The sequence below is a fragment of the Cyprinus carpio genome, chromosome A20 (assembly GCF_018340385.1).
Source record: "Cyprinus carpio isolate SPL01 chromosome A20, ASM1834038v1, whole genome shotgun sequence".
NCBI classification, from domain to species: Eukaryota; Metazoa; Chordata; class Actinopteri; order Cypriniformes; family Cyprinidae; genus Cyprinus; species Cyprinus carpio.
In genome coordinates, this window is record NC_056591.1 from 4,104,078 (window position 1) to 4,126,084 (window position 22,007).

General features: G+C 36.5%; 1 protein-coding gene across 1 annotated transcript in view; it reads left to right on the plus strand.

Moving 5' to 3' along the window:
- LOC109078384 (connector enhancer of kinase suppressor of ras 3-like) overlaps positions 1-21,606 on the plus strand; it is a 44,569-nt gene extending 22,963 nt beyond the window's left edge. Inside the window, exons 13-24 of the mRNA XM_042777218.1 lie at positions 316-606; positions 3,790-3,810; positions 4,000-4,133; positions 5,883-5,919; positions 6,190-6,359; positions 8,535-8,608; positions 12,126-12,197; positions 14,266-14,327; positions 14,471-14,565; positions 15,194-15,365; positions 15,733-15,914; positions 20,555-21,606. Of these exons, the coding sequence (XP_042633152.1) occupies positions 316-606; positions 3,790-3,810; positions 4,000-4,133; positions 5,883-5,919; positions 6,190-6,359; positions 8,535-8,608; positions 12,126-12,197; positions 14,266-14,327; positions 14,471-14,565; positions 15,194-15,365; positions 15,733-15,914; positions 20,555-20,770 (1,526 nt within the window). The 3' untranslated portion in view covers positions 20,771-21,606. The remainder of the gene's footprint in view (positions 1-315; positions 607-3,789; positions 3,811-3,999; positions 4,134-5,882; positions 5,920-6,189; positions 6,360-8,534; positions 8,609-12,125; positions 12,198-14,265; positions 14,328-14,470; positions 14,566-15,193; positions 15,366-15,732; positions 15,915-20,554) is intronic.
- The last annotated feature ends 401 nt before the right edge of the window (positions 21,607-22,007 follow it).

A 22,007-nucleotide genomic window follows, 5' to 3' on the forward strand; every position in this document is an offset into this window, starting at 1 on the left:
TAGTGGACAAATAAAATTAATTAGTGTAAGAATGAAGAAAATTTTTGTCCACAGGGTTTAAAAATGGCAATAATTACATTGAACTATGAAAAGAGAATATACAGCTCTCACATGATAAAAAATTGTTTAGTTCCTAACAAACTAACAAAAACAATTGAAGTCAGCCAATCAGAATGAAGCTTGCAATTTTGAAAAGCTTTAGGCATTTTTTGTCTTTGCCCTCAGAGTCCTTGAATGGTTTGAGAATGCGGCCAATGGTTTTCACTTCTAGTAAATAGTTCTCATCCTTACATGAGGTGTCTTGTCTGTTCTCAGGTGATGAGGTCTTGCACAGGTATCTGAGTAACGAACAGATCCCCACCATCTCAGAAGAGTCGCCCTGTTACCCGCTGCCCTACCGCCCCACAGGAGAAGGCCAACTCGTCCGAGGTGTGGACCACATCCGCGGCAGCCAGTGTTTTATCAATGCAGACCTACACAACAGCGCCACCATACCCTACCAGGAAGCCGTGGCTCGGAAGCCTGCAGCCAAATCCTCTAAGAGAACCCCCTCAGAACCCTCACTGTTCAGCAGCTGGATCGCCCGACTCAAGCTGCTCACACACTGAATGCGCTCCTGCTGCTTGTCTGCTATCCGTGTGCAGTATTATCACTTCAAATCCGGAATGTTCCACAGGATCTGAAACAAGGATCTGTTGAAATTCAGCTGGGCCAGTATTAAAGACCTCCTCAGTGTAACGCCTGTTACTTTATTTAAGGTTTCATCAGCATTAAGGACACTACTGAAAACTCTTTCTCTGATAAATCAGGTCTTTAAAAGGATTTTCACTTGGAACTGTGTTATCAATAAGTTATTTAATTTGTGCATTTATTGTATATTATAGATACACGTTCAGCATATTTTCCAATTGCTAAATAGATTTTTTTTAAAAAATATGCCTTGTGTAAGTTAAAGCTATCACTTCTGAAACAAGAAATATTTTCTCAAAAATTGAGAATAAAAGATACTGTACAGTCCCCCCATGAGTTTGAATCTGAATCAATTTGGTCACTCCCCGCAGGAAGTAGAAATTGATTTGAATTGGAATGACAGGAAGTGGAATTTACTGAAATGCAATCTACTGAAATTTTAAATGGTCCAAGACAATTTGACTAATTATGGCTGATTGGTATAATATGCTTTACTCTGATTAGACATATTTCTCAAAACTAAATTCAACACTATCAAATGAACAGCACTATTCTGAAGTCAGTAATTTTTTTAATAAATTAATATTTTATTCAGTAAGATTTTTTTAAATTGATCAAAAGTGACAAAACTGATTTCTATTTCAAATAAAGGCTGGTCTTTTTAATTTTTATTCATCAAAGAATCCTAAAAATATTACTATTTTCATAAAAATATTAAGCAACCATTTTCAACTTTGATAATAATAATAATAATAATATATTTTTTGAGCATCAAATCAGAATATTAGAATGACTTATGACACATCATGTGACACCAATAGACTGCATAAACAGCTGCGGAAAATTCAGTTTTAAATGACATTTTAAATATATTAAAACAGAAAATAGGTAAAGATACTACTTTTATTTTTGATAAAATAAATGCAGCTTTGATGAGCATCAAGTGACTTCTTTCAAACACATTAAAACATCTAACTGACCCCGAACTTTTGAATGGTACTGTGTATATACTTTAGTTTAATGTTTGACATTTTTATTAATTACTACACCTATAGCAGGTATTCTGTTCTTTCCATTTTAATTCCACTTCCTCAAATTTGCATTCAAATTACAACTCTGCATCCCATGAGCTACCTCAATTCAAATTGGGAAAATGAAATCGAATTTAAAAGGCATTCTACATTCAACTCTGAATGACACAGAACCCCTTCTGAGTACATTTTGCCATATCATAGTATGAAGTGTCTGCTTTTAAAAAGACTTGAGTTGTGCTGCAGAAGAAATCTTTCTTACTTTATTAACTCACATTTCAGTGTGCAAACTACAGACTGTCTTAGATCATATAAATGGTCTTCTGTTGTTTTATTAATGCCTGAATCATTTCATCCATATCAGATGCAAACAAACTGTTATAAACAAGAACACTCTGAGTCTTAAAATCACCTACTGGAACACTAGAGCAAGTCATTAGTTTTAAGCGAGATAGGATACTACTTGATACTTGTTTATGTTGTCAGACAACATTAATAAAGAATGCTATAAATGGAAAAATCCTCTCATACCATGGATTCTTGTGTGTCAGCAGTCAGCTATATAATGTTTTCTATTATGGTTTTCCTCCAGAGTGTGCTTGCGGCTCTGAAAGCGAACCGTTGAGTCCCCTAGACCAGGGGTCTCCAAACTCGGTCCTGGAGGGCCGGTGTCCTGCAGAGTTTAGCTCCAATTTGCCTCAACACAACTGCCTGGAAGTTTCCAGTATACCTAGTAAGAGCTTGATTGGCTGGTTCAGGTGTATTTGATTGGGGTTGGAGCTGAACTCTGCAGGACACCGGCCCTCCAGGGTGACCCCTGCCTTAGAGCCCGTCCACACTTACAAGTGTTTGTATATGTCAAGATTTTGTCTCGTATTGGTGTTTCGTCCAGACGGATGCAAGAACAACAACAATGGCAGACTACATGCTTGTGTTTGTGCTGGAGAAGCTACTGAGACTTTAGCTTTACTAAAGAAAAAAAAAAAAAAATTACTAAAGCAAAAATATTTGTTCTGCTTCTTCTAATAACGTTTTATGGTGCATTTACCGCCACCAACTGGACTGGAGTGTGAATCACTAATTAGCAACTAATTATATAACTATATATATATATTTATGCAAAATGTTTGTATACAGCGTGCAAGGTTTATGCGCATGCTCCAAGTCTTCTTCATTTTTAGTGTATCTCTGTGGCAGAATTATAGCAGACACATACTGGTGTGGCATGCATACTACATCGTTTTAGATCGGTTTCAGTGGTTTAGTGTGTACGCCGATATTTCTTGAGATGACGCTGTGTTTACGGGATTTTTTTTTTAGAACAGAAATAAAAAGATTGGATAGGGAAAGCTCTGGCTTCATGTGAAAAGCTATAGACAAAAAAATAAATAAATAAAAAATAAAAAATTAATAAAAAATTGATAAATTTGATATTTGCATATCAAAATTAATTCCCAAGTTTTTGACGTAAAATATAAATTAAAACATGGCACTTTAAATATAATAATCCAACGATTTTACATAAACGAGGCATAAAATAAATTTATCTATGTCTTGTTAATTGTTTAGGCATTTATCTTACATCCCTCCTGTGTAGCATATCTTGATAATTACATGAATATTAAAGGAAATTACAAATGTATCCCAAAGCAAAGCATATGGCGTTAAAAGCATGGTCAAAAAAAGTGTTTAAAGTCAACTTCTGTGCAATGCAACAGTGCCGCGCAGCGGTCGGCAACTGAAGCGCAGGGACTTTTATCTGACAACACACACAAGAGCAGCTCTACCAAGTCCTTTAAGCAAACCGTGACTACACGTAAAAATTATGACAGAAAAAGATTTCATTATAACGGCTAAAAGTTAACTGCAAAAGAGCTGATAAGGAGACGCCGAGTGGTTAAATCAATTATGCAAATGAAAGGCGTTATTAGAGGCTCCTGCAAGTCAAACTCAGGCGCTTCGCAAACACACACACACACACACACACACACACACACACACAGAGAGAGAGAGAAACAGTTCTGGGATGTCTGCTAGGGTGATTTTCCTAGGAATAAAATACCTGCAGGTTTTCACATGCTGGTTACAGGTAAGAGAAAGAAAAGAAAAATACACATAATACAGAAAGAAAGAGTGAAAACCAAACGTATCTACTTCATCAGAGGCTTATGACTGTAGCACAAGTTAAAGATACTTCAGACAAACAGCAAAATGCATTTTAATTCCTTAATAACAAAAAAAACTAAAAAAATTAAAGAACTGTTTTTCCTTTGTGCAGTTGGTAGAGGACATGTGCTGGTCTCCTGTCTGAAGGCAGCAGAGGTGAATCAGATGAGCCAGAAGTGTTCACTTCATTCCTCTTGCTGGTTTGGGATCAACAGTTACATGGACTCGTGTCAGAAATCAACTTTTGTATGTAAAGGATGTCATTAATTTATTCTTTCTTTCTGAGGACATACTTGTGTTCCAACCATGTAAACAAACAGCATTTTTGTCAAACAGATACTTCAAACCAGTCGAGTTGAAAATCAGTGCCTCAATTATAGGATCGAAAGTAGCTTTGAATTATGTCCAAGATATCATACAATAATAAACACTGTTAAAATACATTTAAAACAATCAGCCAGCCACCATGTTCTTTTACTGACTTCCATAACATTGTATTTTAATGTAATCATTGTTGTGAGTTTTGCAGATGCTTTCTCTACATTTAATGCTTTCAGAGCTGATATTAATGCTTTTTTTTTTTTTAACGGTTGCATCATAATATTTAACCACTTCCTATTAACTATGCACTGAGCTGTCACCATTTCCCAAGCGCTGCTGAAGATGTTTTTCACATAATACTCAGCAGAATGTTTATCTGTCTCTATGATTGTTTATTGCCTGTCTGTTTAAATTTGACAGCCCACTTTTAGAAGCTTCCACGAAGCGAAAAGTAGTTTATTTTAACTATGTACTGTTTTAGAGTTTTGGTTATCGAGATTGCATTAAAATAAATATTTCCTCAAAAAAACAAAACAAAACAAAAAAGTTTTGAAAAAAAAAAAAATGTTCTTTATAAGTCAGCAAGAGTTTCAAATTGACACCAAGCGGAATTACAACTTCAGAATAACAAAAGTTTCCGATCTCACTGGAAAATTAATTTTTTTTTTTTTTTTTTTTTCTTTCTTTTTTTTAGGAGTGGAATTTGTACAACGTAAACAAAAATGAAAATGTAAAAATCCAAAACATACAAAATGTATACATTAGATTGCACATATTCATATTAATAAGCCACTAATTTGCCAGAAGGTAAAATGGTTATGAATTGCTATGAGATTGTGTTTTTTCTTTCATATTATAACACGCACATAAAAAAAAAAAAAAAAAAAAAAAAAAAAAAAAAAAAAAAAAAAACCTTGGTTCCATCCATCAGTTATTTATTGGATTTTAAAATTAAAAAAATTGAGGCACATGAAAACAAGCTTGCAAGAGCATGGACTTAATGATTGCGTACGTCTGTTGTTTTTACCGGAAGATTGTTATGACATTTTTAATACTGTTTTGAAACATATACAGGGATGAATCATTCACCATAAGATCTATAATGTCGACTTTAAAATATAAATTCCAGATTTTCAGTGATTAATTGGAAAATATGTATATGAACAAAAGGATCCTGATTTGAGATTGACATTTATACAAGTGTTTGTTGGAGAGTGTATTTTAAGTGTTTGTTGGAGAGTGTATTTTAAGTGCCGTTACTGATTACATTTAACGTTTTTCACCTTTTTAATCAACTTCTCTGCAGTTCAAGTGTGAATATTCAATGTAGCCTCTCATTGAATATGAACACATGAAATTTGAATAACCAAGAATTAGAGAAAAAAAGTGTTTTGGAATATGACGAACGTCACAGTTTCACACATGATATCATCCATCCAGTTACTGTAGCTTCAAGATGATCTTCAGTTTCTGGGAAGTCCCTGTTTACTGTACGTGTTCTGAAAGGATATCAGTATTAGTGTGTACAGGCACTTGAACTCTCTCACTGGCGTGTGTGTGGCGATACGGGGAAGTGAAGGCTCTCTTTAGAGACAGCTGTGTTATTAGCACTGTCTCTCTCAGTTCACTAAGTAATTTACAGCATTTCTGTTTTCTCGCTCCTTGCGCTTTCAGTACCCGCTTCAAGACTTTGCTGCTGAGAAGTCTCAAGGTAAGCCGAAAAGCTTTTCTAACGTAGACTATCAGTGTTAAGACAAAGTATAGATGTTTCAAACTCACTGAAAGAGTGAAATGATCAAGTACACAATGTACAAAGAGCAAAATTTGGATTTGTTAGCCGGAATCATGACTTTGTTGATTGCGCCATGCAAACGTGCGTGATGTTATCTTTGCTTTTGATGTTTCAAAGTACCGTTGAGTAAAGGAGCCAGTACTGCTGAGGGCTGCTGTCGCCTCATTTGCATGTGTTGGTTTGTGACAGGAGATGATGTGATGAGCCGCAGAAGGGTCTCGGTGAAAGACCTGGGCCAGGGTGACTATCAGGGCTGGTTGTACAAAAGGAAGGAGAGCAAAGGGTTCTTGGGCTGGAGGTGGAAGAAGTTTTGGTTTGTGCTCAAGAAATGTTCGCTCTACTGGTACACATCAGACATGGTAAGTTACGTGGTTTTCCCTTGGTAACGTGTGGCCTCGCTACGGAAAATGTGAACATTTGTTACAAAAAAGAGTTTCTTTCTTCTGTGGAACAAGAAAAGATATTTTGAAGAATGTGAGTAACCAAACAGTTAATGGTAGCCATTGATCTCCACAGTATGGAAAAAAACTAGAGCTGTCAATCGAGTGAAATATTTAATCGCGATCAATCGCATGATTGTCATGAGTTAGCTCGCGATTAATCGCAACTTAATCGCACATTTTAATCAATTCTAAATGTACCTGAAATGAATACTTTTCAAGTTTTTCAAACTCTAATCAACAAGGGCATGGACAAATATGGATGCTTTATGCAAATGTATGTTTATTATCAGTGAAACAATACTCAACATAGAGTATGAAGACTAGACATGTTTCATAGTTCATAGATGTTTTTCAAATAACTTGTTAGACACATGAAAATAAAGAACATAGAAATACCAGGTTCCCATTATCTACTTCTCTTTCTTTGCACAGAGCCATTTACTTACACAAGCCTGTTTACATTATTTGCAGGACAGGGCAGCTCACTTCTGAACATGCAAAATATATATTTATTATTACATTTGTTTGCCTCTCTGTGCTCACAAACTGTAATTTGATGCAGCCAAATTCTCAATAAAACTGTTTTCATTGTTATATTTGACTGTTTCTGTTGTCAGACATCCGAATTAATGAATGAAACGTGACCCATTAAGACTACAATAGTTTTGTTGTGATTTCGACTATACTTGCATGTAAAATTAGAGAAGCAACGATCTGGACTCCGTTTCCCAAAAGCATCGTAAGCTTAAGTACATTGTACAACCATTAAAACCAATGGAGCTACGATCAGCTTTAAGGGGTCATCGTATGCTTCATGCACTTTTACAGGTTGTTTGAACTGAAATGTGTGTTTGCAGTGTGTGTACACACTACACAACCACCCATGATACAATGATACAAATCCACCCAGTGTTTTTTTTTTTTATCTACTAAAATCTTTAACCCGTTCTCAAATCGAGCTGATCTCAGATTTGTGGTGTCACACAGACAGGCCCCTCTCACGATAGTTTGATTCAGAGTAGCGTTTCAGCACAGACTTGACCCTCCCTGAATGAGCTGTCATCAGTACTTACTCCCGACATCTGAGCCGCTGAAGACGCGGTGGATTACATTTGTTTTTAAAGGGAATGTGCCCCCGATCTACCTAAATGCATCTATGTTCGCGCAAATCATTCATGATCCAGCTTCACCTACTGAAGAAGTGAGTGTAAGGTTTTTTTTTAATGAATCTTTGCAAATCGCCTTTTGCTAATAATGTGCTAGTTAGCAAGTTTCACGATGAATGTGGCTAAAGTAAGCAGTCTCTCTGAGAGTGGCTCGGAAGAGAGGGGCGGGGCAAGCCGAGCTCATTAACATTTAAAGGAAAATGTTACAAAACGGCTTGCTCTGAAAAGAGCTGTTTTTGACAGGGTAAAAAAGGTGTTGTTTTACACTACCATTGAAAAATTTTAACCAAACTATGTTACGGACTTTTCATTAAGACCCTAATGAATCATATCAACTTGTGGAAAATGCGCATCTGATGACCCCTTTAAGCTTACGATGCTTTGGGAAATGCAGCCCTGTTTTAACTAAAAGCGCTGCTCCTCTTAGCCGCTCGCTGAACAGAACAGACGCAAAACCTTACACTTGCGTGGCAGTATCGCGAGTCTCAGAAACTAAATAAGGTTTGTTGGAAGAACACTGTCAGTATCTCCATTTCTCTAACTATGGGCTAAGCAATGGGTCAAATAGGAAATGCACGCTGCGTTAACCGCGTGTTAATAAAATTTGCGCCTTTAAAATTAGTTATTAACGTGTTAATAAAAAACAGAAACTGTTTGGTTAGTGACCTTCAAAATATCTTCTTGTTCAGCAGAAGAAAGAAATGTTTTGGGTGCCATATGGTTTCTACAATGTACTCAGGCTTGCAATGCTTTTGGGTAAGACAGTCACGGTTAGTTATGTACCATAAATGTGTACCATGGCATCGAACACTGCTAAAATACAATCCACCTTCTTCAAAACCAAAAACCAGAGTTTGTTCAAACTAAACTAAAATTTAGATGAGTAGTCTTTTTCCAGAGACAAGTTCTCTCTGTTTCCTTCCAGGCAGAGAAAGCCGAAGGCTACATCAACCTGAGAGACTTCACCATAGAACAGGCTACCGAATGCAAGAAGAAGTTGTGAGTTCATATTCCTTAGTTTACATTTAATTAATATATGTAGATTTTTGGCTGCTTGTGGGTAAAAACAACACACAGGCCTATTTGCACCACGTGGCCTCATTATATCTATTTTTCTGAAAGTACTGCATTTTACAGCAAGCATGGCTATAACTGTTGCTCACACTTGGTAACATACAGCTACCCTAGCAATCATATGCAACACCCACACTAATTCATAAAACTCCTTGGGATCCACACAAAACATCCTACCAACCACCCAGAACACACTTGCAATGATCTCTCAATCCGTGTAGCAACGACTTAGCAGTGCCTCAGAAACCACCTAGAATTGTCCTAGATACCAGCAGCCATGGTAACACACTAAAACACTGAAGAACCTTAAGAACTGCATGGCAACCAGCCAGACTGCTCTAAAAAAATTCATATTTACACCCCGGAAACTACTCAGAACATCCTATCTACTGCATAGCAACCCCCAAGAAACCACCTGCAACACCCAGTCAACTTTGTACAAGCTCCTTGGCATCCACACAGCCATCTTTACAACTGTATGGCAACCAGCCTTAACACCCTATAGCACTGAATCCATGAAACCACTGCATAGCAACACCATAACACACAAACCTAGCAGTGCCTTAGTATCCATTGTAATTGTCATAGAAGCCACCCAGAGCACACTAGCAGCCATAGCAATGCAGTAAAAGCACTCAGAGCACCTCAGGAACTGCATAGCAACCACCCAAAACATTCTAGTAACAGCATAGAGATTCCCTGGCAACTCTACAGAGTATCCTAAGTAGAGGGTGTGGGTAAGGATATTCTGCCCAAGCCGTCAAACTGACATCATCAGAGAAGGAATGCCATTCCAGAGTGGAAGTATATTTTTCAGATATTCAATATATATTTTTTACTTGCACAGTAACACCAACAACACCATAATAACTATACAGCAATACACTTAAAGGTGCAGTATGTAATATCGATTGCTACCAGTTTAAATGGATACTGCGGTCCAAAATCAAAATATTGGAGAGAGTAGTTTCTCCCACCACCTTCTCCTCAAACTCGACACATACACGAGTTGCCAGATTGAGGACACACAACAGGAACAAGCGCAGTTGACAGTGGGAGGCAACGAGCCCTAAGCCTCGTACACACTGGGACAATTATCGCACGCACTTATTGCCGACGGTTTTCAACATGTCTTTTGTGTTCATACCCAAGCAATTTTCACTGGCGATGTGCCGAGTGAACTGGCAAATTTACTCCCTGACATTAGATGGCGCTTAATGAAAAACAGAAATACCCCAGAACACATCGAATCCTATTTGATCTGCAATTTCTCTCCATAGCAACTCCCTCTTATTTTTTTTTTTTTAAAGATTTATTTATGGGCTTTTTATGCCTTTATTGGAAAGGACAGTGTAGAGTAGACAGGAAAGTGTTTTTTTGGTGAAGAGAGAGGGGAGCGGGATCGGCAAAGGACCACGAGCTGGGACACGAACCCGGGAACACTAAACAGCATATTCTAATCAAATTAAGTAACAATAACCCAAACTAAATAAACAAAGACAGCAACTCCCTCTTATTGAGATTTTTGTAGTCGCTGTAGTGTTTGTCATAAAGCCCTTTGTGTTCAGCCACCAATGAGACCAGCAGCTCTACATTCATCTTGCCTCGATGCATCTTCTTGGTCTACTTACTTCCTCTTTGTCATTAGGGCTCAAGTGTGCTCGGCAAGACTGTTTTGTGCTTGAGCGCCACCAAGTCGTGTGTTACTGTAACTTGTTACTGTGTAACTTCAGCAGCTCCAGGCACTTGAAAAAAAGCGCCAATCTCATTGGTCGACCGGTTTTTAATGCAGCTCATCAAACCAAAAAAAAAGAGCCCTAGGTGAAATTATAAAAAAAACACCCCTTTACTTCCAGCTCTTTGTGCACACTAACATTCACACCCACATTTTAGCCCCACGATAAACCACGCGTTAAACATCGGCAATAATCACAAGCGATATTCGTCCCGGTGTGAACTAGCCTTTACACTTTAAGTTAATGAGTCAATTTATCCTCCTTTTAATATGCCTATGGTCATTTTAGATGGATGCCAAGGCTTTTTTCCCAGATGGGTAGAAGTTTTTTTTTTTTTAAAGGGATAGTTCACCCAAAAATGAAAATTTGATGTTTATCTGCTTACCCCCAGGGCATCCAAGACGTAGTTGACTTTGTTTCTTCAATAGAACACAAACAAAGATTTTTAACTCAAACCGTTGCAGTGTCAGTCATTTAACGGCTTTGAGAGTCATAAAAACATACACAAACAAATCCAAATTAAACCCTGAGGCTCGTGACGATACATTGATGTGTAAAGACAAAACAATCGGTCTGTGCAAGAAACTGAACAGTATTTATATTGTTTTTTACCTCTGATTTTACACCACAACTTTCCTGAGCGCATTCTCAACAGCTGGCGCGTGACGAGTCTTCTTCTTCTTGTTTTGTGTCTTTACACATCAATGTATCGTCACAAGCCATTGGGTTTAATTTGGTTTTGTTTGTTTTTTTGACTCTCAAAGCCATGATTCCCATCCACTTACATTATATGACTGACAGACTGCAACGGTTTGAGTTAAAAATCTTCGTTTGTATTCTACTGAAGAAACAAAGTCACCTACATCTTGGATGCCCTGGGGGTAAGCAGATAAACATCAAATTTTCATTTTTGGGTGAACTATCCTTTTAAGTTGCGATCTCTGACCCAGTTCATTTACTTGCTTCCATTGCTGCAATGCTCTTTGTTTTCCACCAACTGGCAACCCAGGGTGTCGAAATACAGTACTATTGGGTAAATTGGAAGTTGGTGGAATCACACAGACCATAACAAAAACCGACTTTCTGACAGATTGCATATTAAGTAGAATAACTACATTGACTTTCAGAGAAATAAGTATGTGAACTTAGCAACTTTGCAAACCTATTATTGCATTTTAACGCTTTAGTAAGGTCAAAAAATTACATACAGCACCTTTAACACACCAGGCAACAACCCACAACAGATGAAAATAAGCATATGCAGTATGCATCACTCAAATTTTTTCTGCAGCGAATGTAAAATTGGTATGAGGTTGTTATTTGACTGATTTGACTGGCAGTTGTTTTAAACAAATAGTGTAAATTGTCAGGCTGTAAATCAGATTTTTTTTTTTTTTCACACACTTGAAGTGTGTTATCTATACCCCTCTTAATGCACGCTCAGAACACAGGAAACTGTCTGCTCTAAGTGTGTGGTCTGAGCTACTGTTTTTCACAGACTTCCTTCATAAAGACATACAGTTACTTTGATAGCTATGATTGGATGTAGATAAGACAGGAGACAAACTTTGGTGTTGGATATGTTTTCAGTTTTGTGTAATGCTTCCACTACGTCATGTAACCACACATCCACAAAGATACTGTCTCTGAGAACTGCTGGAGTTGCATATGTTTTAATTTGCATTCACTTCATTCTTGTTTTCCAGTGCAATGAAAGCATGCCACCTCCACATTCTGACACTCTACTTTGCAGCTGAGAACATGAAAGACATGAACAAGTGAGTGTGAAGAGGCACAAAAGAATTTCTTGTGTTTGTAAATGTGGTCAAAGATAAAATGCTTGCTGATTCTACACTTTTGAAAAAAACTACCTTTTTTAGTCATGTAGCACTTACTCATACATGTGAAGTGTGTGGGTCTGGTATTTGGCCCAACATGACATGTTTGCATTGCATTGTGGCAGGCTGCTTTGACGTGTGACCAAAGCTATCTGCAGCACACCACGCAATTGAGCATGTTTTAGTACATCCAGTACTAAAAATAGTTAGTAATAGGAGTTTGGACTTTTGCTGGTAGAATGTGTCCAAAACGTCTGTGCTCTATTGCAGGTATTTTATTTAATAGAGCAGTTCACAAAAATAAATACATATATTAATTAATCTAAATGTAAATATATATATATATATATATATATATATATATATATATATATATATATATATATATATATATATATATATATATATATATATATATATATATATATATATATACTTACTCACACACACAGACCCACCCACCCACCCACATATATGTATATATATATAATTTTTGCATGGTTTATATATATATATATATATATATATATATATATATATATATATATATATATATATATATATATATATATATATATATATATATATAATATATATATATATATATATATATATGTCAAAAAATCAAAAATTCAAATCAAAAAAATAAACCTTTACAATAAATTCATAAAATCACTAATTCCATTCAAAAAATTAAACTTGTATATTATATTCATTCATTACACACAGACTGATATATTTCAAATGTTTATTTCTTTTAATTTTGATGATTATAACTGACAACTAAGGAAAATCCCTAATTCAATATCTCAGAAAATTAGAATATTGCTTAAGACCAATACAAAGAAAGAATTTTTAGAAATCTTCGCCAACTGAAAAGTATGAACATGAAAAGTATGAGCATGTACAGCACTCAGTACTTAGCTGGGGCTCCTTTTGCCTGAATTACTGCAGCAATGCGGCGTGGCATGGAGTCGATCAGTCTGTGGCACTGCTCAGGTGTTATGAGAGCCCAGATTGCTCTGATAGTGGCCTTCAGCTATTCTGCATTGTTGGGTCTGGCATGTCGCATCTTCCTCTTCACAATACCCCATAGATTTTCAATGGGGTTAAGGTCAGGCGAGTTTGCTGGACAAGTAAGAACAGGGATACCATGGTCCTTAAACCAGTTACTTGTAGCCTTGGGACTGTGTGCAGGTGCCAAGTCCTGTTGGAAAATGAAATCTGCATCTCCATAAAGTTGGGTAGCAGCAGGAAGCATGAGGTGCTCTAAAACTTCCTGGAACCTTCTTCTAACAAAAAATCCAAAGATATTAATTTGTATTAATTAGCAACAGGGCCCAAACTATGCCGTTTAATTGCTATTTATTCACCAGATATAACCAAGAACTGCTCTATAGATGCCAACTGAATTAAATCTTAAGTTGAATTATTATAATGTGTAAAAAAGTCTGTTTACAGTACATTTCTAATCTCACAAACACTTCAGTTGTAAAATTAGCCTCAAAAATGTGTACATAAAACGTAAAAGTTGTCTGTGCTGTGAGCAAACTACTCATTTATAGTGAATGGCTTCAATTTCATTTGGACTCTTCCTAGCAAAGCTGTTATATGGCTTCAGAATACCTGAGTTTACCACATAATTTGTATGGACCAGTTTCTACAACACTATAATGATGCTTGACAGATTTGTTTACTACTTTTTAAATGTTTTTGTATGGAAAAGAGCAGTCTGAGATTCTTCAAAATATCTCCTTTTTGTTCCATGGAACAACTCAAGAGTGAGTAAAATGAAAAGATGACGTTTCTTTTTTTTGTAAACAATTCCTGTGAAGGTTTATGAAACATACTGAAATAAACCTGTGAGTGGAAAAAAACATTGAGAGAAAGCTGTGGGTGTGCTGCTATTAAACTGTGTGGGCAGAGGACACACATAATGATCCATTACAGTTATTCCACAGATCTGATGAGTGTAGATTTACCGTAATTAATGTTCTTTTAAATCTAGATGGCTGGCTAAACTTACCCAGGTTTCAAATGAACCTGAGCCCACAGAATCAACCGATGGAGGTAAAGATACACACCACACATGCATACAGAAAATGTTAATACGGGGTGTCTATTTCAGTCCACTTCACATCTCATCAAAACAAAACCTGACACTTTAATAGCTGCATTATTCTGGTATTGAGACTGTGATCGTGTGACTATAGAGTGCTACAGTGAGGAGAGTGACGACGAGGATGAAACAGACACTGCTGAGATATGTGCAGAGTTCATGGATCAGCTGACCCCCGGCCCTCTGCATGTGAGTAACCACACTCTGTCTGGATATGCTCATTTAAACCCACCCATAAGTTATGTCAGCATTTAACTCTTCTATTCATTGTGGTTTATATGTGCTATTAATATCTGGTGAAAAAAAAATGGGTCACACAATGGTTTGACTGTTCAGTTTGAGTTTTATTTATAACAAAGATGCATTAAATTGATCAAAAATGACAGTGGATACATTGATAATGTAACTAAAAGATTTCCGTTTCAAAAAAATGTTAATTACTATTCATCAAAGAATCTTGAAAAAAAAAAATATATCATAGTTTCCATAAAAAGATTTAAACAGAAATCTTTCTTGAGCAGCAAATCATTAGAATGATTTCTGAAGGATCATGTGACACTGAAGCCTGGAGTAATGATGCTGGAAATTCAGCTTTAGCAGGAATAAATATATTATACAATAATATATAAAATGAGATTTTTTTTTAACTATATTAAAATGGATTTTTTCCATTTAAATATTTCACAATATTACATTTTAACTGCATTTTTGGTGAGCATTAGACCTTTCTTTCAATACAAGTTTCTTTCATACAAGTTCCTTTTAAAAAACTGAATTTCTTTGAGATTGATGTTATATTTGTGTGTGGATGTTTCAGGGTTGTCTCCCATCTCCCCGCTCAACTTCCTCTCCATGTCAGGACTCGTTCCCGCTGGTTTCGGAGGTGTGTAACCGCACACAGACTCAGAGTGCAGACAGTGAGTCGTGGCAGGAGATAAGCTCGGAGGAAGACCCCATCCACAAAATACAGGAGTTCAAAAGGAATGACTGTGAGTGAGCGCTGGAATGAGATCTTTTAACCTTAAGAGAGTGTTGCAGGGGAAACGTCTGACCAATCAAAACCGTTTTAAAGGGATAGTTCACCCAAAATGAAAACTGTCATCAGTTATTCATCCACATTTCATTCCAAACCCATAAGACTTTCATCATCTTCAAACCCAAAATTTTAATACAATTTGAATCCAAGTCTTATGAAGAAACACGATCGCTTGAGCTGCAGTTGACTGTTTTTGATGTCCCGATGTGCTGTTTTTATGGCTAACTCCTGGAATAGTCATGGAAACTCATTGCTCATAAAGTGTGCTAATCCTGTAAATTGATTCATAACCAAATACTCTTGTAATATTCTTTCATCAGGTCCCCCGTCTGATGAGATGGAGATGCTGTATCTTCACCTCAAGCAGGTGAGACTGTCCCCTACTGGAGCCCTGCAGCCAACTACTAAACGTGACTTCAGGTCCTCCTTCATCAGACGCTGCAAAAATGAGAGCATTAATGAGAAACTGCACCTGATTCGAGCTTTAAACAGCACTTTAAAGGTGAGTTGGACATTGGTGTGGCCATTCAAAGGTTAGAAGAGTCCTGTTTGAGTGTGTTTGTCCAGAAAGAGTTGTTCTAAATAGGGAACCAGTAAACTGCTAAAATTGTCAAGAAATGGTCAGAAACTGGTGTAGCATTTATCTTTATCAAACTAGACTTTATTTCATTATGTTGTGTTGCTTCATAAGTATGTATTCAGGGTTTCTGGGGGTCTTAAACTGATCTTAAAAGTCTTAGTTCGCCCTTCCATAAATTATGGCCTTAAAATATCTTAAATTCAAGTGATGGCATTAAATGTTGCATGCACTGGTAAAAATTAATATATTTGTCAGTATTGTGTCTTGTTTTACTATACAAATATTTAAACATCTTAAATCAAGATTCATTTACTTAAGTTGCAAAATGAAGAGACGAAGTCTTGTTTTCTGGGAAATTGAACAAAATCAAGTGAGTTTTTGCCCAAAACATGAATAAAAGGGTTTTAAATGCTTTTTAATGAAGTAGATTTTCTGAGCCCAAACATTGGCAGGTGTTTTTCCTTGTTTTAATCAAAAACTCAGTTCATTTTGACTTCATTAAGACTTCTTATTTCATTTTGCTTCTCAAGTAAATGTGTCTTGATTTGAGAATCTTCAGACATTTGCACTGGAAAAACAAACAAACAAACAAATTCAGAGGAACAAACATAATTTTTTGCTGTGTGATCAGAAGTACAGTAAGATATTGCCATATTCTAGTGGTTGGGACCCTGATATTGCAATGCATTATGTTGAGAAATAGCAGAAAACATTTTGCAAATGCACTATAAACCTGAATTCTAAAGTTTAATACTGCAGTAAAGCCGTGATCAATTTTATGATCATGATGTAGTTGGATAGCATGTAATGCATGTTGGTGCATTGTGAAGTTGTGTCCTCTTCTCGTTAGTGCAGTTTTATCTAACTGTTTAAAGAGATTTCACTTCCTCTGGGGAAGTCGTGGCCTAATGGTTAGAGAGTCGGACTTGCAATCCAAGGGTTGTGAGTTTGAGTCTCAGGCCGGCAGGAATTGTAGGTGGGGGGAGTGAATGTACAGCGCTCTCTCCACCCTCAACACCATGACTGAGGTGCCCTTGAGCAAGGCACCAAACCCCCAACTGCTCCCCGGGCGCCGCAGCATAAATGGCTACCCACTGCTCTGGGTGTGTGTTCATGGTGTGTGTGTGTTCACTGCTGTCTGTGTGAACTTTGGATGGGTTAAAAGCAGAGCACGAATTCCGAGTATGGGTCACCATACTTGGCTGTATGTCACGTCACTTTCACTTTCACTTAAAGTGCTCTAAAGTAGAATATTATCTGTGGTCTGTGCTGTGATATCAAGGGAAGATTACACTGGCACACTCTGCTTTGCACTGTGTACAGCCTTTTTAGTCTGAGGCGGGTGGTATCTATAATTGAGAGGGGAGGGGGATGTTTGCATCCTAGGAAGTGTTTGATTGGACACAACCTCTTCATTGCATTGTGACTCATCAGACTATATAATATATAAAGAAACCTGGGAGTGAGTCAATTATTTTTGAACATAGATCTTAAGTTGTGTTCTCTTCCAGTTTCAATACTTTACAAAACCCAAAAACTGTGTCAACATGAGACTAGTCTGATAAATGCTTACTAACCTAGTTTATGTCATTGTTATCTATAAATGACACTTTAAATAACACTTTAGTTACACTTACAGCTTTCAGCTTTGTTGTCATGTTGACATAATGACATAAGTTCTGCACAAGGAGACAGAGATTGTTGTTTATATGGAGCTGAACATGTAGTTTTCCATCTTGAATCAGTTAAGGAACATAAACTTGTCTCCTTACTGCTGCCTTCATACTGTATGTTCATGCGGTAGTTAAAACCAGCTCGAAACAGTGTAAACAGAACAGGTCTCTGTTGACATACATAAGTATTTTATATCAAGTTAATTGATTTTATATCCAGAGATGGATTCATATACTCAGGGGCGTTGCACAAGATCCCGGGCCCTATGCATAGGCAGTCCTGATGGGCCCCCATGACCCCCCAATGAAAATATCCAGTTAAAATAAAATATATTCCAGACTTTTCACGGGCCCCCCTTTGGGGCCCTGGTTTTACGCACAGTTCGACGCCCCTGCATACACTTCTAAACAATCTAGAACAGCTTGTATTCCAGATCAAAGAACTCTGAACAGTGTCCGTTCACCCTAACTCTTGATTTAGGATTATGATCAAATATGTGTATCCATCATATAAATGTCATAAAACCCCATGTATTTGTTTTAGCATTTAGCCTTAGCATTTGTTTTAAATACATCCAACCCAATCTATCAAACACATTTTCCGCATTTAAACTAAGTAGCATTGAGGGAATGTTTAGAACTCTCCTAATATTGTCAGTACCATGAATCCTGTCTGGTCTGGCTTCACTAAATTTCTAATATGTGACCCTGGAGCACAAAAGCAGTCGTAAGTCACTGGGGTATATTTGTAGCAATAGCCAAAAAAAAAATAATATTTATCAAAACAACCTAATATTCCATAATTCCATAAATCATTATCAAATAAAGTAAAGATCATGTTCCATGAAGATAATTTGTTAAATTTCCTACCGTAAATATATCAAAACTTAATTTTTGTTTAGTAATATGCATAGCTAAGAATTCATTTGGACAACTTCAAAGGCGAGTTTCTCAGTATTTAAATTTTTTTACACCGTCATATTCCAGATTTTCAAATAGTTGTATCTCGGCCAAATATTGTCCGATCCTAATAAACCATACATCAATGGAAAGCTTATTTATTCATTTATAAATCTCACTTTCGAAAAATTGACACTTAAGACTGGTTTTATGGTCCAGGGTCACATATGTGTTTGAATCCTCTCTGCTAAAATTGAAGTTAAGATGTTTAGGTCCTGGCAGAGAAGGCTTAAGGGCCTATAACCTGTACACTGAGTGGGGTCTTAGCCGGCTTGATGGATAACTGTTATTACTGCCTCCGCCCATGACTTTGGAGCATCTACTTTCTCTAATGCAGAATTATACATTCGGCACAGAATTGGGGTCAGAATCCAGAGACTACTCTAACATAACATCACAACACCACAAATTAATAACTTAATCCAATACATTTTTCTATATTCTACCTATTCCCTTTACATTGTAACTAGTTTAACTTTCTATGTTTATTAATAAAATGAAATGCTTTCATATATTGCCACTTTGGTCTGGTCACAAACCAAAAAGTGAGTCTATCTAAGTATACACTTAAAGCATTAACGCTGTTTTAAGGAAGAGAGAACTTGAATTTCAGATTGAATTTCACATCCAACTGTTTGCACTTTACACAATGTAGATTGGTCAAAACAGAAATACAAAAAGGCAAGCAGTTCCCGATTGAAAGTGGGCAGAGAGTTGTGACTCAGTCTCTCGGGGGAGAAAAGAACACTTTTCATGTATGCGACCTTGCCATTTAAATAGCTCCCTTGAGGGGGTCACGGCCCAGCGTTAAATGTTATTAGGCCTATGTCCACTATTATTTAAAAAAAAAAAAAAATTGACCAATCCTAATGTAGTCGTGGTATAAATGTCCGTCACAGTAAAGTCTATTATTGCCATCCCGTTAACAAAGATGAGTTCTTACCTCGCTTTCACGGCGAGCAGAAAATGGTTTTATTAATTTTTGTTTTAATTAGCAATAATGACACCAATGCCAGATGTATTTGTTGAAAAAAGAGCTTCAGTGATAAACATTTAAGTTTTGGGATCTTAAAGTGTGCATGTATGTATCAAAAGTTTAGAAACATTAGGATATTTTTAATTAGGACTCTTCTGCTCACTGAGACTGAATTTATGTGCTCCAAAATAAAGTGAAAAAAATAATATTGTGAATTATTATTACAATTTAAAATAACTATTATCTATTGTAATATATTTAAAAAATGTAATTTATTCCTGTGATGCGCAGCTGAATTTCCAGCATCATTACTCCAGTCTTCAGTGTCACATGATCTTTCAGAAATCATTCTAATATACCAATACCAATCTCAATAAAAATTAAACATTACTAACAATTATAAAAACAAAAAACATATCTTAAACTTAATATTTAAAAGTAACAGTAAAAACGTGTAATGTTACAAAAGATTGTTTCAAATAAATGCTGTTCTTTTGAACTTTCTATTCATCAAAGAATCCTGAAAAGTGTTTCCACAAACTATTAAGCAGAAAAAAAAAATCACATATTTAATACTGATGATAATAAGAATGAATGATTATCTGATGGATCATGTGACACTGAAGATTGGAGTAATGATGCTGAAAATTCAGCTTTGCATCACATGAATAAATTAAATTTTGAAATATATTTGAATAGAAAAGTTATTTTAAATTGTAATAATTTTTCACAATATTACAGTATCTTTTGATCAAATAAATGCAGCCTTGGTGACAATAAGAGACTTTTGACTGTTGATTATCTAGAATTCCATGTGAGTTATTTGAAGTCTACAGACACTAGATGGCAGCATTGATGAGACAAACACATAGCAGCTTTACTTAAACGTTTGGAAGTTGTATTCATAGTTTCAGAAGAATCCATCATACCATTCTGTGTCTGTCTTATTTCAGGCAAAGGAGGCCGATCTGCAGGCCATAGAGCAGGTCTTGAGCGAACCGTCTCTGAGCGCTTGTAAATACAGACAGTGGAGAGATGCTAATGTGCTCCTGCTGCAGGAGATCGGAGAGAAACACAAGAGTGCCGTGGAGCCACAAGCCCAGGAACCTCAGCCCCAGCCCCAGCCGCTCTTCAGCCCGAGCACTGTGTACACAGAGACCAGCCTGTGAAGACGAGAGGACGATTACAGAGATCAACGAGAAATAAACGAACTGAAACAGACGACCACAGGGCTTGTACGACGCCGACAGGAACGCAAACAGAGCGGGAAACATCAAGGGCTGGCTTCCTGGACTCAAATGAAGCTTCTCTGAAACACTTCAAACAGATACTTGCCTGCGAGAGAAATGGCCTCAAGTTTGACTCATTTGATATCAGTTTTCTCTGAATTTGAGCACAGAAGAGCCCAACTTGTGTGTCACAGTACAAGAAACCCAATTTCAGTCATAACTTATTTCTGAGACCTGTACAGTAGTTCCTGCATTTTGCCTTTGTTCAGAATAACTGTAACACGTGTGTAAATAGTCAGTTTTGTTTACATCATTCAGTGTTTTGATAAAGAAAAGTTCTAAACATGCTGCAAACTTGTGTTTGCAGCCGTTCTGTAGTTAAACTGCTTTTATGAATCAACATGTGTGTTGTCTAGTTTGACTTTTTAATGCAGTCTATACATGATTTCCTCCAAATTCTAACAAACACAATCCTGCATGTACATCTTGTGTTTGTTACCAAATCTCTCTATTTCACACGTACTATACACACAAATTCTGTTCTTAAACTTGCTGGTATTTGGAGACTTGTTTACCTGTTTTTTTTTAACATGACGGTCTCTTTTAGATGTACATATTTTAGTATTTTACATCTGGAAATAAATGTCTTGGGTATTGTACATTTTTATGTAAATATCTGATTTAACTGTATAAATGTTTACTTGATATTTTTGGAGTAATTCATGCTGAAGGTGTGCCAAAGGAAATAAAAATGGCTGTTTAATATTTTCTTTCAAGCTTGCGTTGCCTATTTTTATGTGTATATGAGAAATTGGAGTGCACAGCATGTTTTGACCCCAAAATGTCCATTTATCCACTTATAAACCACTTACTGGTGGTTACACCATACTGGTGGTTACTTTGCTGTGACATCTGTGTGAACTTGACTTCATTCAAAAATCACTTTGACACCAGTTGCTTGAGGTGGATGTTAGTTAGATGTTAGAAAAGTGATGTTAGTGATGTAACTATTTATTGGTTGTCAGTTTCTAAACCCAATTTAACATTTGAGAACTAACTTTTGTTTTAGAAATTTCAGCTTTCCATAAAAGACAAGAAAAAAGACAATGTAAAGTAAGTTAAAATGATAGTTGCTTTCATCATTTACTTAGCAAAATGGTAAACAGATGCTCAAACG